Source organism: Cebus imitator, unplaced genomic scaffold, assembly GCF_001604975.1.
Source record: "Cebus imitator isolate Cc_AM_T3 unplaced genomic scaffold, Cebus_imitator-1.0 Scaffold187, whole genome shotgun sequence".
Classification (NCBI taxonomy): Eukaryota; Metazoa; Chordata; class Mammalia; order Primates; family Cebidae; genus Cebus; species Cebus imitator.
In genome coordinates this window covers 2916715-2930938 of record NW_016107502.1, presented here as the reverse complement: position 1 = coordinate 2930938, position 14224 = coordinate 2916715, and the positions used below count along the sequence as shown (strand labels likewise).

General features: G+C 43.6%; 1 protein-coding gene across 3 annotated transcripts in view; it reads right to left on the bottom strand.

Annotated features, from left to right (window-relative positions):
- Positions 1-14224, bottom strand: part of ANO2 (anoctamin 2) — a 384342-nt gene that overhangs the window by 178738 nt on the left and 191380 nt on the right. For all 3 annotated transcript variants that reach the window (XM_037744853.1, XM_037744854.1, XM_037744855.1), the window contains 3 exons: positions 12528-12662; positions 5178-5338; positions 271-353 (listed from right to left, as the gene is read on the bottom strand). In XM_037744853.1, the coding sequence (XP_037600781.1) occupies positions 271-353; positions 5178-5338; positions 12528-12662 (379 nt within the window). The remainder of the gene's footprint in view (positions 1-270; positions 354-5177; positions 5339-12527; positions 12663-14224) is intronic.

Genomic DNA, 14224 nt, shown 5'->3' with positions numbered 1-14224 from the left:
ATCTTCTGCCTCCTCTTTCCCCAGAGGCGGGCACTGGGACATCTGCCCAAACATCAGGCTCAATGCCCTCTGGCTCAAGGGAAGAGGGGGCACTTGAACTCTTGGCCTCAGTGCATGTCAACCATGGCCCAGCCTATGGAGCCAAGCTACACAGGCAGCCACTGTGAGACCCGGCCAGTGACAGCAGACAAACGGGTATCTGACTCAAGGGAGTCCACTTCCAAGGTCAAAGTAGAGCCAAAGCCCACAGAAATACGTGAGAGGACTCACTTCTTCTTCCTCTATGCCAGTCAGGTCCCAAAAGTAGCCCAGTCGCATCTGTAGCCTCTTCCAGTTTTCCAGGAACATGGTGGCTTAAAAAGAACAGCAACAACAAAAACTCAATTATTTTCGAAGAGTGCATTCTATACCCTTTGGGCTCACCAGTGGAGACTGAAGATAAACTAATATATTTTAAATTTAGAAGCTCTCTTTAATGGATTTAGCCTCTTTTTCTTGCTTCTAGTTGAAACTGCTGAAAACACTCCACATCCTTGAGAGCCAATTGATACATTAAACACACACACACACAAGCACACACACACACGCGCGCACACACACACACACACACACACACATGCGCACGCACTCCTTTCTCCACTTCTAAGTTATGAGAAGAGGGTAAACACTGATGACCTGGAGAAGTGAAGTAAGGATGGAAGGATGAAGAAAATAAACAGGGAGGGACGTGTAGGACTTTTTGACCAGCCTCATCTTGCCTGTGTGTACATTCTTTCTTCTTTCACCTTCATCAGCACTCTCACTTTTTCCCTACATTTCTTTCTTTCTGTCCCCGGCACCATTTGCCTCATTTGAGCCCTAATCACCTCATTCTGAGGTTACATAACACGATCCTAACAGTTCTACCTGACTCCAGACTTCCAGCCTTCCAACCCATCCTGCATGCAGCTGATAGAATCATCCGTCTAAAGTAGTATGCATTCATTCTTCCTTTGCTTAGCAAATAATTGTCGAATCCCTGCCACACCTACACATCCATCAGTTTGCCTGCCCCACCCATGGCCCTTTGAAGGACCAGCATGCCTTTCTCAGCATGCTCTAGAAAGAACCTGATACCCCCACCAGCACAAACCTACAGCCACGTTTTCTTATACCAGGGCTGAATGTCTGATCCAGGGCCTGCTGATGGAACAGTCAGACTCCCTCTTTTGAAAATTGCAACTAAAAGACACAAAGAGGATCAGGGAAGGGAGAGACCACGCAGCACCCAAAATGAGGGAAGACCACAGTTTCTGACAGCATCTCCAGCTCCAGTTCCCAAGAGGCCTGCCTGTATTTCATTTCCTATACGCAGGAGCTTGCCTCTTGCTTTCTTAAAACAAATCTCTTGTTATTTGAGTATGTTTGAGTGAATTGTTAATCGTGCAAAAGCACCAGCCCCAATGAAGGTATCTGCAGTGTAAGAAACACCATTCTAGGCATTGTCGGGGAGATTGGGTGAACTTCATGTGGATTTTGCTTCTCAAGCGGTTTACAGCCTGTGAGAAGGCTTGTAAACAACCACAATACATGGCATAAAGCGATCAGGGTCTTAAGAATGACACAGCTGAAAAAGCTGTGGGCCTGTGATGAGAAGTGCTAGCTGCCAGAGGAGGCATCCGAGCTGATTTTTGAAGGACAATAGCATTCAAGCACTAAAGAAGAAGTGGGCAGAGGAAGCGTGCCAACACCCCCTGCCTACATGTTCAATGGCCCCTTAGTCTACTTCTTCTCTCTGGATTCCAGGACTATGTATGTTGAGCCTGAACCATCTATCTGAATCTCATCCTGCCATTTGTCAATATACAGCTCATGCCCGCATTGCAGCTGGGTCACTCCTTCACCATCCTCTCCATCCTTCAACTTGCATACATTGTCCCTGTCCCCTTGCCAACCTTCAACTTGCACACATTGTCCCTCTCTCCTTGCCATCCTCCAGCGTCTACCCTCATCCTATCCTCACCCAGCTCAAGTCCCCCCTTCCATAAGATCAGTCCCCCTGACACCCTGTCCCCCTCACTCCTACTGCCCTACCTTCATGACACCCTGAAAAGGGAGGGGACATAACATTCCCTGAAGCCACACCTACAAATCCACCACTAGCAGGAGCCTGGGCACACTTCACTGCATGTTGTGCCTGGTTATTGTCCAGCACTTCATGTCTATGATGTCATAACAGGACTGTAAGCTTGTCCCAGCTCTTAGCTGCCTATGTCTACCTCGGGCACAGCACAGAACTGAGAATAACAAACACCTGTGCACTGGTTGAATATACAGTTACTTAAAGCTGCATTCGTTTTCCTTGTAGCTACATTATGGTGCACTGATTTGCATGTTTTCATCTGACATGACATTTTGCATGCACTGATTTGCATGTTTTCTGTCTTGGATTTGAGGCTTTTCTGGAGTGAGTGCATTCTGATCTCCCAACACTGGCATTGGCCTGGGGATGCTAAGAATGGTGGAAAGTCCCTCCTCTTCCTACTGGTCCTCCCTTGGTACCTGAGGAGGGCTGTGCATACAGCAGTGCCCAGGGTCCTGACTGACTGGTGTCTCCTTGAAGGGAGGAAGTCAGACTGCAGGAAAGACAAGAGAGGCAAAAGAGTCCTGCAAAGATAAGTTGTGGGGGCAAGGGACGGCCACCATACTGCTGGAGAGTGGCTCCCAGTTCCGGGTGCACATCTATGCCAGGAACCATGTCACATGCTCTGCACACATACCTCATTCACCTGTCGCAAGAACACTGTTGGGTAGGTATTAGTTCTCTCAGTTTACAGATGAGGACCACAGTGCTCAAAGATTATGTCATCTGCCCAAGGTAACTGGGCACCTTGGTCAAGAGCATTGACTTTAGTGACACAGAGCTAGGTTCACGTTTACCCTCTATGGGATCCCCCGCTGGGAAGGAACAGAACTGGGACACACACGAGGTCTGCCTAGGTCAGTTAACCTCTATTCAGAAAATAGCTCAGAAAACCTGCCTCTTTCCTTCCCTTTTCAGTAGGACTTCACTCTCTTTCTCAATGTTCCCTGCAATTTGAAGTCAGAGCTGGGTCTGAAGACTCCAACAGACTCAGGTCCCGCCGACTGGTATCTCCAAAGACCCCCTGACTCTACACCACCTCTTCCCTGCCACCAGCAGCCCAAGCCGCTCTCTGTGTAGGGCCATTTCTTCCCAGCCTTATCCCTGGCAGGCATGGGCCCTGGCCCAGGCCCACAGCACAGCACCACTAATCATAATAATCATGGTAATGAGAGGCATTACTATTATTTTTAATTGTAATTTGTAGACAGTCTTGCCTAAGGGCTCTTGGCTGCTGGAACTGAGTACGCAATCACATAAAGCACAGCAAGGCTGTCAACAAACAAAACCAAGCGCTACCCTGTGCCAGGAAGCTCTGGTGTGATCCCACCCCTGGGTACTTTCCCTGCACTGTGACGTGAGAGGAAGACAGTAGGTCCAGGGGTGGGTAGGAAATGACTAAGGAGCTCAGGAGGGGTGGGAGGTAGCTGTTCATTACAGCTGTTGAGGGAAGAGAAGAGGCAGTTGTTGGAACTTGAAACTGGGAAGTACAATTGAAAACCAAGTTTCTCTACAACAGGGGATTATGTGTCCCAAGAAAGTTCTTGAAGGATCATAGACCCTGAGTTATTAGGCTTCAGCTACTCAATGGTGGTAATTATCTGCAAGACAAATTATGGGAATTAGGGTTGTAATATATCAAAAAATAAATAGGTATTTCGGGTTCCAAATCAGTTCGGGTGGATCTTGGGGTAATTCCACAACACTCCTGGTTGATAAGGAGACACAGAGCTGCCAGTGACTTCCCAGGCAACAGGCCCCAACTTCAGTGTGCTCTAAAGGCCCCTGCTGGGAACAGTTCCAGGACCCTACAGTCAGAATTCGATTTTCTCTGCTCCCTGCTCCAACTCTCCATGGGCTGAACACTGCCCATGAGCTCCCGGGACGCAGCTGCTCTCCCTGATGATAGAGAATAGAGTGTACCCTGGACGTTTTTCTTGGTGGCTAGCAATACAGGAATCTTTCCAGTCAAGTTCCGTCTCCACCCAAGTGAAGGTCCCCACAGGGGATGGAGGAAGGTTGTGTTCCAGTTCTCCTAAGAACCACTGAGAACAGGCCTCTCCCTCTCCTCCTTCTCTTCATGCTCTCAGGGACGTGTGACTCAGGACCCATCCTGGCATATCCTCCGGGTCCCATGGAGTCAGTGATAAATCGAGCAGCCACTGCAGCCAGACCATGGTCCAGCCAGTCTGCGATCCAATGTGCAAACCACGGACCTGCACATTCAGTGATGAGTAAAGGAGCAGGTGGCTACTCAGATGGGCTGAAACATGTTGACTTGGTCCCTTTTCTAATACTCATGGGTGTGTCTTCTTAGAAACGTGCAGTTACCATCGGGTAGCTATTCCACGTTAGTCCAGCTTGTGAGAATAGGAGACAGAGAGAGAGAGAGAGAGTCTGTGTGTGTCTGTATGTGTTTACAGTCAGATAGCTATGGCTCAGAGCAAGTATATTATCCCCGTACTACGGCAGGAAGGGAAGAGGAGAAAAATGAAGAAACTATTTATTTTTTCCTTCACAAATCCCTTTGGTGGGAATACTGAAAGCATGACTCTAGCATTATATAAAATCTCTACAGTCTATACTTATGATGTCCTAACAATAACACTGGACTAGAGAGTCAGGAAACCAAATCTCAGCCCACCTTTACCGTGAGCTAACACTGTGACCACGGCAGTCACTCCACCATGCTAAGTATTATGCTGCATGATATCTATAAGCTCACCTAAGTCCGTACACCTAGAGGAGTCTTACAGGCGTGCTAGGGGTTTTCAAAACATGCATTGGTTCAAATTATGAATAAATCATACATGGGGCTAGTACATGTTTAGCATGGCTACATCTGAGAGAAAACAGATAAAGACAGGAAGGATTTTCCTAATTCTATTCACACATATGAGTAAAGAAGACAAAGGTATTATCCTTAAAATACTTCTTGGGATAGGAAGGAAAAATGCAAAAGTAAATAACCTGAAGAGGATGAGCTTTAGAGCTTTGTTGTTGTGCCCATTTAAAGGAACCGCCCATATTAGCAAGCCTGGTGATGGTCACATACCCCACAGAGCCATGAAGATGGAGAAGAAGACGGTGGCAGGGTTGTCAAACAGGTGGCTGGCCCGCGCAGTCCCACAGGCTGAGCTGAGGTTCCAGTAGTCACAGGACTTGTCGCACAGGGGACACATGGTGAAGGCATTCTGCTGGTTGCACATCTCTCTGCTGCAATAGGTGGAGGTTGTTGGGTACGTGAAGCTCAAGCATGGTCCACTCCAAGAAAAAGCCATCCCCAAATAGCTCCTATTTCCAAATCTATGGTTGAGTTTTTCAACTCCATAAGTAAGGAATGTTAAGGAAGTTACCATTGGATTCTTCACCGGGAGAATGTTACTCATATTTTGTCCAAAAGCAACAACAAAAAGACTGAGTATGGCGCTCCCCGTCACTACCTGTGTCCTGGAAAGTGAGTGACATCTGTCACAAATATCGGGCATTAAATTATGCCCCACAAAGTCCCTTCAGAACATGTTGGGTCCATGAGGTTGGTGGAATGGGAAACGTCAACAGTTGTGAATAAATCACAGCCTGAGGCTCATTCCAGGCTGTTTTTGTAAAGCCTATTGGCTGTCTCACAAACAGGGGATACTGGTCCCAAGTAGAAACAAACACAAGTGTGTGGCCAGACCTACACATGTTCTCATCTCTAGAAGGAGAAGCTACGTGGGGAAGAATGGAGTAGATCTGAGTGGAAAGCCCTTTTCTAAGAGCATGAGCTGTAGAGCCACTTGTAGGATGGAGAATAATAACTTCAACCTAATAAGAATTATTATAACCATGAAATAAGATTAGAGAGAATGAAAGAGCAAGGCAAAGCTTTCCAAGGTCTAGATTCTTTGATACTTGGAGCATGAACCAAATCATCTCCAGTGGCCTGTATTCCAACGTGTTCTTAGTGTTATTTCCCTTTAATGGGCTGAAGAATATATTTGAAATTCCATTCATTAGCTGACTAGCTGAATCAACAGATTTAGGCTCATATAAATGCTTGGAAATAAGAACCAAAGAATTACCAGCCCTGACTGGCTTGCCCAATAACCCTCTATACCATTCACTGATAGGAAAATGAATGAACTCATCGCTCTGTTGTGTAATATTCTCCTGGGGAGACGGGAGGATGGTTAAGCTCATGGTTCAGGGGGAAAGGGTGGAGAACTCAATGTTTCAGGAAAGCAAAGCATTGGCTGCTCTTACAGGGCCGCTGGAGACAGTGATGGGTAGGCAGAGGATCCAGCAATGAGAACCACAGCTGTGTTTCCCACTGAAAGAAGCAGCAGAGGGTGCTACAGAGCACGGCTCACAAGTGGGAGCCACTGCCAGGGTGGGCAAGCCAGTGCCCTGTGTGCTAAAGCCAGTGCTCCCATGAAACCTGCGAAGTTCAAGGAATGCCCAGGTCTATTTCTCCCTTCATGAAGTTGAAGGGTGGGAGGTTCACTGAGGGCTGTCACCTTCTGTCAAGTCCCAGTTGCTAGGCTTCTGTTTCTAATGAGCTACTAAGTCCGCAGGAGGGAAAGGCCTTCTGTGTGAGAGAATGGAAAGTCTTGGTCTCTGAGGATAAATCCCAGTTCCTCCGCTGACTCGCTGCTAAGCTCTCCACTGGCAAAGGTCAATAAAAATGACTCATCTACACCGAAAATATTAAGTAGTAATATCTTAATAATACATTCAGCTGTGCCAGTTTCACCTGGGCATGTTCTTCTTGGTGACTTGAGAGGCCAGTTTAAGTCTTCTGGGTCAGACCTGTGTTCGCTGTGTAGTTGAGAAGGAGTTGCTACTTTCAGAGAGGAAAGTACCCCCTCCAAAACAGATTTACACAGAAAATCACTTGTCTGTGTAAATTCTAGTAAAAGACTTTGGCTTTTAAGTCACGTCCAAGAACACATGAGTTCCTCAATGCTGCTCTTAGAGTTTGTGGGTTAGGGACTTCATTTAACTCAGGGTGGTTTTTTTTTTTTTTTTTTTTTTTTTTGGCATGGACTAAAGAGAGACAGAAACCTAGTCAACTGAATCCTAGTTGAAACTAGTCATTGCTAAAAGGTCAGGCATGAAAAACATATTAGCAGTCAGGCAGGTGCAAAGCACTTTGAAACCTAAGTGCTGTGCAAATTATTGGTTTTTAAATTAGAGTGCAGGCAACTACCCATCATTTGCACAAGATGGCAGCCACCAAGGCACGGATCCTCCTCAAATCATTTAAGTGTGAAGTCAGAATGCCTTATATATGTATTGGAGGGTTTTTGATGTAATCAATTTTAACAGAATTCTAGAGAAATTCTGGCTCAGAACAACATCAAAATGACTTTGTATTTTCTGAGAGAGGCTGCCTGCCTCTAGACAGGCTGAATGATGAGGGAAGCCAGCCGAGAATGGAAATCAGGTCTAGGGTACTCACTAAGCTGTGCAATCCACAGGTTTCTAGTGAGAAGTAACTGTGGCTATAAATTCAATGGCATATTCCTTTAATTTATTATTTTCTCAAGAAAGCATAAGAAGCTTGATAAATGGCTTGACAGTCCATTGAACCAAGACCCTAAAGTGAGCAACGTTCTTCAGGGTGAATCATTGCTCACGAATTAGGTGACTCAGAACCCTGTTAGCACAACGGGAGGAGGTACAAAGAGGCAATCATTCAGGAAATTCAGACTAAACGGCTGCTATTAAGGTCTCAGACCCAAAGTAGCCAGTCTTTCTTCAATATGGTTTTGATTAATCAGCTTTAAAAAGAATGTCATAATCTTCTCTGTTCATGTAAGTGCTTAACAAATGAAACAAATCCCCTGGTGAGCAGAAAGAGGGAAGTTCTGTAGACGTATCATGCACACATGGAAGTACTACTTACAAGCTTATGCTTATATCTCACATATCAAAGTGAAATTACTGGAAATCAAAGGTGCCATTTAAAGTTCCACCTAATCAATGTCAGTTTTCTGGTTTTGATATTGTGCCGTAGTTACATAAGACATAACCATCAAGGGAAACTAGATGAACGGTCCGCTGGGCCCCTCTCTGCAAGTTCCTGTGCTGTTAAACTAAAATTTTTCTAACTAAAAAGGTTTTATTTAAAAAGTGAGAGATAGTAAATTTCAGGCTTGATGACAAAATCAGTTATGAGTGGCTGATAGACACACACCCTTAGCGTATGTGTTTATTTAGATTCAATATTGGTTTTAGAAAATACCCCTCTGTTTATGAGGAGTGGTATTTTGAGAGTTTCCATAGACCCACAGAAGTTGGACTTCTGATGAATTTTAAATTATGTTTAAAAAATGGTTCTTTTGGCCAGGCTCTGTGGTTTATGCCTGTTTAATCCCATCACTTTGGGAGGCCGAGGCAGGTGGATCATGAGGTCAGGAGATTAAGACTAGCCTGGCCAATATGGTGAAACTCCATCTCTACTAAAATACAAAAATTAGCCAGGTGTGGTGGCAGGCACCTATAGTCCCAGCTGCTCGGGAGGCTGAGGCAGGAGAATCACTTGAACCTGGGAGGCAGAGGTTGCAGTGAGCCAAGATCACACCACTGCACTCCAGCCTGGGTGACAGAGTGAGACTCTATATCAAAAAAAAAAAAAAAACCAAACAACAACAACAAACAAACAAACAAACAGAAAAAAGAAGGTTACTTGGTTTTTAAATAAATCTATTAAAATGTTTATATTTTTCTGGTATTTACACCTTCCTGATTTGCCAAACCTCATCCTGAGTCTGAAAAACCAACATGCAAAACTTCAATTCTGTAGCAATTTCAAACTTTTTTGACCGCAACCTACAGTTAAAACAATTTGTGACATCAGATTTCAGTATGCAAATACATACCCTCACTCTCACAAGCACACTTGTAAAACTAAAACAAAATCTCACGAAGCAACGCTTACACATCCTTCTTATAAGGAATACTAATATTTATTTCACTCTATCCTATCTTATCCCATCTTATTCAAGTCCACTTAAAAGCCCATTAAATTGACTCCACAACCCACCAGTGGTTGTTGTTATATCCACAGTTGTAGAACACTATCCACACTGACAGGGAGTGTAATACATCTGCAGTAACAACTGTACTTTACACTTGAATATCCTGCACGTGCATGAGTGTGTGTGAATGTGGGATGTGTGTGTCTGTGTGTAGACATCTATCTGCATGTGCATAAGTATGTGTGAATGTGGGGTGTGTGCATCTGTGTGTAGACATCCACCTGTGCATGCATGAGTGTGTGTGAATGTGGCGTGTGTGCGTCTGTGTGCGGATGTCCATGTGCACGTGCATAAATGTGTGTGAATGTGGGGTGTGTGCGTCTGTGTGTAGACATCTACCTGCACATGCATGAATGTGTATGAATGTGGGGTGTGTGTGTCTGTGTGCAGACATCTCCCTGCACATACATGAGTATGTGGAGTGTGTGCGTCTGTGTGAAGACATCTACCTGCATGTGAATGAGTGCGTAGGGTGTGTGCGTCTGTGTGTAGACATCTACCTGCACGTGCATGAGTGTGTGGGGTGTGGGCGTCTGTGTGTAGACATCCACCTGTGCATGCATGAGTGTGCGTGAACGTGGGTTGTGTGCATCTGTGTGTAGACATCTATCTTTGCAGCATGTGCAGACCACGTCCTTTCCAGCTGTAGTAGTTGCTGCCACATGTATTACCATGTGGGGACCCAGGGCACAAGTTCTAAGTCCGAATGCAAACCAGCCCACTGGTGCCCCACCCCACTGCACTGGCACTGGTTCCCTATGCACAATATCAGGTTTTCCACCCTTGATCAACCTGAGGCCAGATGTCTAGGGATCTTCAAGGGAAACCCAAAAGCCATGTTTTCTTAGAACACACCTAGGCAAGCTCAGGTGAAGCTACTGAGTTGTGGAGGAGGATATGAGCCTTCTGGAAAACTTCTCTCCTTATTAGAAAAAGCAAAGACTTTGGAGCAGGAGGCGACACAGTTCAACTCCCAGCCCTGACAACTATTAGTTGTTGAAATTAGACAATTTATGTGACCTCATGTAGCATCAGTTTCTCAATCTCTGTTCAGTGGAAAAATAATGCCTATTTATGGAGGGTATAATATTAATCTCTTACAGAATCAAAGAAACTAGTTTATAACAATCACCTAGCATTATGAGCATTATACCCAGCACAAGGTAGGCATTTCACAAGTATTAGCTCTTACCTCATGCTAGGTGCTCTGGAGAAAGCAAAGCCCTAAAACCCATCTCCTGTGATAAAGGTCCCAGAAATCCCAATCAAGAACACTTGCCCTCTGTCTCTCTCCCTCCTCCCCCTTCCTTTTCCCCTTCACCCTGGAAAAAAAAAAAAACAAAAAACTTGACAATGATACTAGAGTTTTATGCAAAAATATATATAAACTCTTGTCTCTTACATCAAGTGACAGAGCTTTATTCTAGATACTGACAATATAATCTTCAGTTGATTTGATTTGCAAGACCATTTGCATAGATTGACATAGATTTAGTTTTACTCTACTTATTGACAATATCAGCCCCAGGTGATTTGATTTGCAAGACCATTTCTATAGGGTATGCACCATCAGGCAGGAAGCAGGTAAACTAGAAAACAGTTTCTGCCCACTGATGCACACATACCCTTTTATAAAATGTGCAGTTTTTGGCTTTTTCTTTAGAATGGCTATGACTTCCCCCATTACCACCCCCAACTCTAAAGATCCACCCAGTGTCTTCATCCACCTAGCTGTGGAAGGAATATCATGTTGGTACAAAGCTATCCTGCCCCCTAGCCACAATGAATTGGTTCAGGGCCTCCACCTAAGTCAAATGGAGTCATCGGATGTTTTCACTTTAGACCAATCGAGTATAAAGCTCTCAGGAGTAACACCCATGAGCTACCAGCAGCAATGTTTAATTCAAGTGGATTAAATACATAGTGAAACCAACAAATGCTAGAAAGAGTCAGAGGCAGGAGATAAACGGAGTCCCTATTCCAGTGTTCCTTGAATGCTTATAATAAATTCCCTTTTTTGCTTATCCTAGCTCAAGTTGCATTTCCATCACTTGCATCCAAAAGTATATTAAAACATACTAACCATGCTTCCGTTTGCAAAGACAATTCTGAAGATGGCAAGAGGTTTAAATTCTGAATATTAACCAAGCGTCTGTTTTGTCCCTTGTACTCTATTTCCACTTATGTTGATTTATTCAACAATTATTTATCAATTTTCTGTGCCAGACAGAGTCTCCTTGAATTCTCACCACACCCTGAGGTAGGCGTTGTGATTACCATTTTACAGTCAAGAACCTAGGCTTCAGGGAGCAAACTGTCCAGTCACACGGCTAATATATAACATTGTCAGTCTAAAGAAAGCTGTTTGTAAGCGCTTCTTTTCTTTTCTTTTCCCTTTTTTTTTTTTTTTTTTTTTTTTTTTTTTTTTTTTTTTTTTTTTTTTTTTTTTTTTTTTTTTTTTTTTTTTTTTTTTTTTTTTTTTTTTTTTTTTTTTTTTTTTTTTTTGGTCTTGCTCGTTTGCCCAGTCTAGAGTGCAGTAGCACAACCAATCACGGCTCACTGCAAGCTCACGCTCCTGGGCTCAAGCAGTTCTCCCGCCTCAGCCTCCCAAGTAGCTGGGACTACAGATGCATGCCGCCATGCCCAGCTATTTTTTTTTTTAGAGAGATAGGGTCTTACCATGTTGCCCAGGCTGTTCTCAAATTCCTGGGCTCCAATGATACTCCCTTCTTGGCCTCTCAAAGCACTGGGATTACAGGTGTGAGCCACCATGCCCAACCCATATTTCCTTTGTGGGTTCTCTCTTCCCCATAAAAACTAGCGTTGATTCTATGTCTTGGCGTTCCAAGAGTCTTGCCTTGGAGCTACCCCTCCCTGTAGTTTCTGACTTCTTGAAACAGAGGCTGTGCCTTCCTCAGCATTAGAGCTGCCTGCTTTCTCGGCATGCTTCATTCTAGCAGCGTCTGACCACACAGATGTGATTTCTACCCAGTGTCATTCCCCACATCTTGCCTTGGGTCTTATAGGAAACCAAAGGAAAAAAAAAGTGATGAAGCAGAGAGACAGAAAAAAAGTATTTCTCTGGCATGATTTTTCTTACCAGGAATTATCCCCCTGCCCACATGAGACACATTCCCCTACCCTGGAGAAGAGCTTGATGAGAAGAGGAAGTGGGCCTCACCTAGCAGGGCTCTGAAGCCATTCCCAGAATCTGTAGCTCCTAGATCTGTCTCTGGAGGAAAGTTACATATGTCATAGCAAAGGAGAATAATAGAGGGTGAGGGCTTTGGAAGGAGGCATGTGAAAAGTACTTATACTAAGTTTAAACTCCAAATTATAAACATATGGCAAGTGAGCCTTTTTCTTTAAAACTGATTTACCTGGGAATATCTTCTTCAATTGTTGCACACCCATAAAGAAACACAATCACCCCAATTACAGAAGATGGGATGAGGAATGATGTATATAATCCCAGCCATGCAAAATACAGTCCAATTTTTTCTCCAAAATACTTTCTGGAAAAGAAAGAAAGAAAAGAAAATGAAACACATATTAAGAACATCATATACTTTCCTTATTTCTGTTTGTTCCATGCCTAAGGATGGGTCAACATAGATATTCATCCCCTCGTAATGAAAACAAAGGGATGGAGGTTACACGGCGAAGGGGAGGCCTCAGCACCAGGAATCAACAACTGAGCTTTTCTGAAATGAAGTGCATTCCATTGGAATCACATACACACACCTGTCTTGGCTGTTCATGTGAAATAGAGAGCCGCGAGAAAGAATCCAGCCCCAACAGCAAACTAAAAATATGCCATACGTTTTGGCACCTTTATCAAATATGAATAACACATCATCATTTCATAAGTGCCACAGCGTTCAACCCATAAGAAGGCACACCTCTTTGGAAATGGCTTATTTAAACAAAATACACAGATCATATATTTGGGCATGTATACCGGTGTATGCAAACCAACATACACACACTTACTGAAAAACTACTAGAAGAAATCCAATAAAATCTTAGTAATGGTTTTTTTGGATGATGGGCTTATGGGTGGTTTTTATTTCTTTATTTTTAAGCCACTTTACTGAGGTATATTGGCATACAAAGAGCCGTACATGTTGAACATATACAACTTGATGAGTTTGCAGATGATAAGTATATTCCCATGAGAATATCACCAATCAGGCCATAAAGTTATCCAGCACCTCCAAGTTTCCTTTTGCTCTCAGCCTTGTGTTGTTTAATTTAAAAATTCTTTGTGTTAAGAACAATTAATGAAGATCTACCCTCTTTGCAGATTTTTAAGTATACAATATAGTATCGTTAACTATAGGCTCCACATTATACAGATCTCCAAGCATATATGTACTGCATAACTGAAATTCTGTACCTCTTGACCAACATCTCCTCATGTCTCCCTCTCTGCAGCCCTGTTAACCACTATTTCTATTCTTTGGATCTATGAGTTTGGTGGTTTTAGATTCCTCATAGAGTTGGGATCATGAAGTATTTGTCCTTCTGTGCCTGGCTTATTTCACTTAGCAGAACGTCCTCCATGTTTCAGCAAATGGCAGGATTTCCTTATTTTTAAGGCTGAATAATATCCATTGTGTGTCCACATTTTGTTTATCCATGCATCTGTCAATGGACATTTGGGTTGCTTATACCTTTTTGCCATTGTGAATAACGCTGCTACTAAATAGGAGTGCAGATATCTCCTCAGGATGTTGACTTTAATTCCTTAAGACATACATCCTAAAGGGGGGTTGTTGTGTTAATTTTTTAAGGAACCTCCATACGATTTTTCACAGTGCCTGCATTGCCACCAACAGTGAACAAGGGTTCCCTTTTCTCCACATCAGCACCAACCTTTTTATCTTTTGTTATCTGATAATAGCATTCGAATAAGTGTAAAATGATGTCTCATTGTGGTTTTGATTTGCATTTTCCCGATGAATAGTGACGTTAAACACTTTCCCATAGACCTCTTGGTCATTTGTATGTCTTCTTTAGTGAAGCATCTACTTAGGTCCTTTACTAAATTTTTAATCAGGCTTTTTTTTTTTTT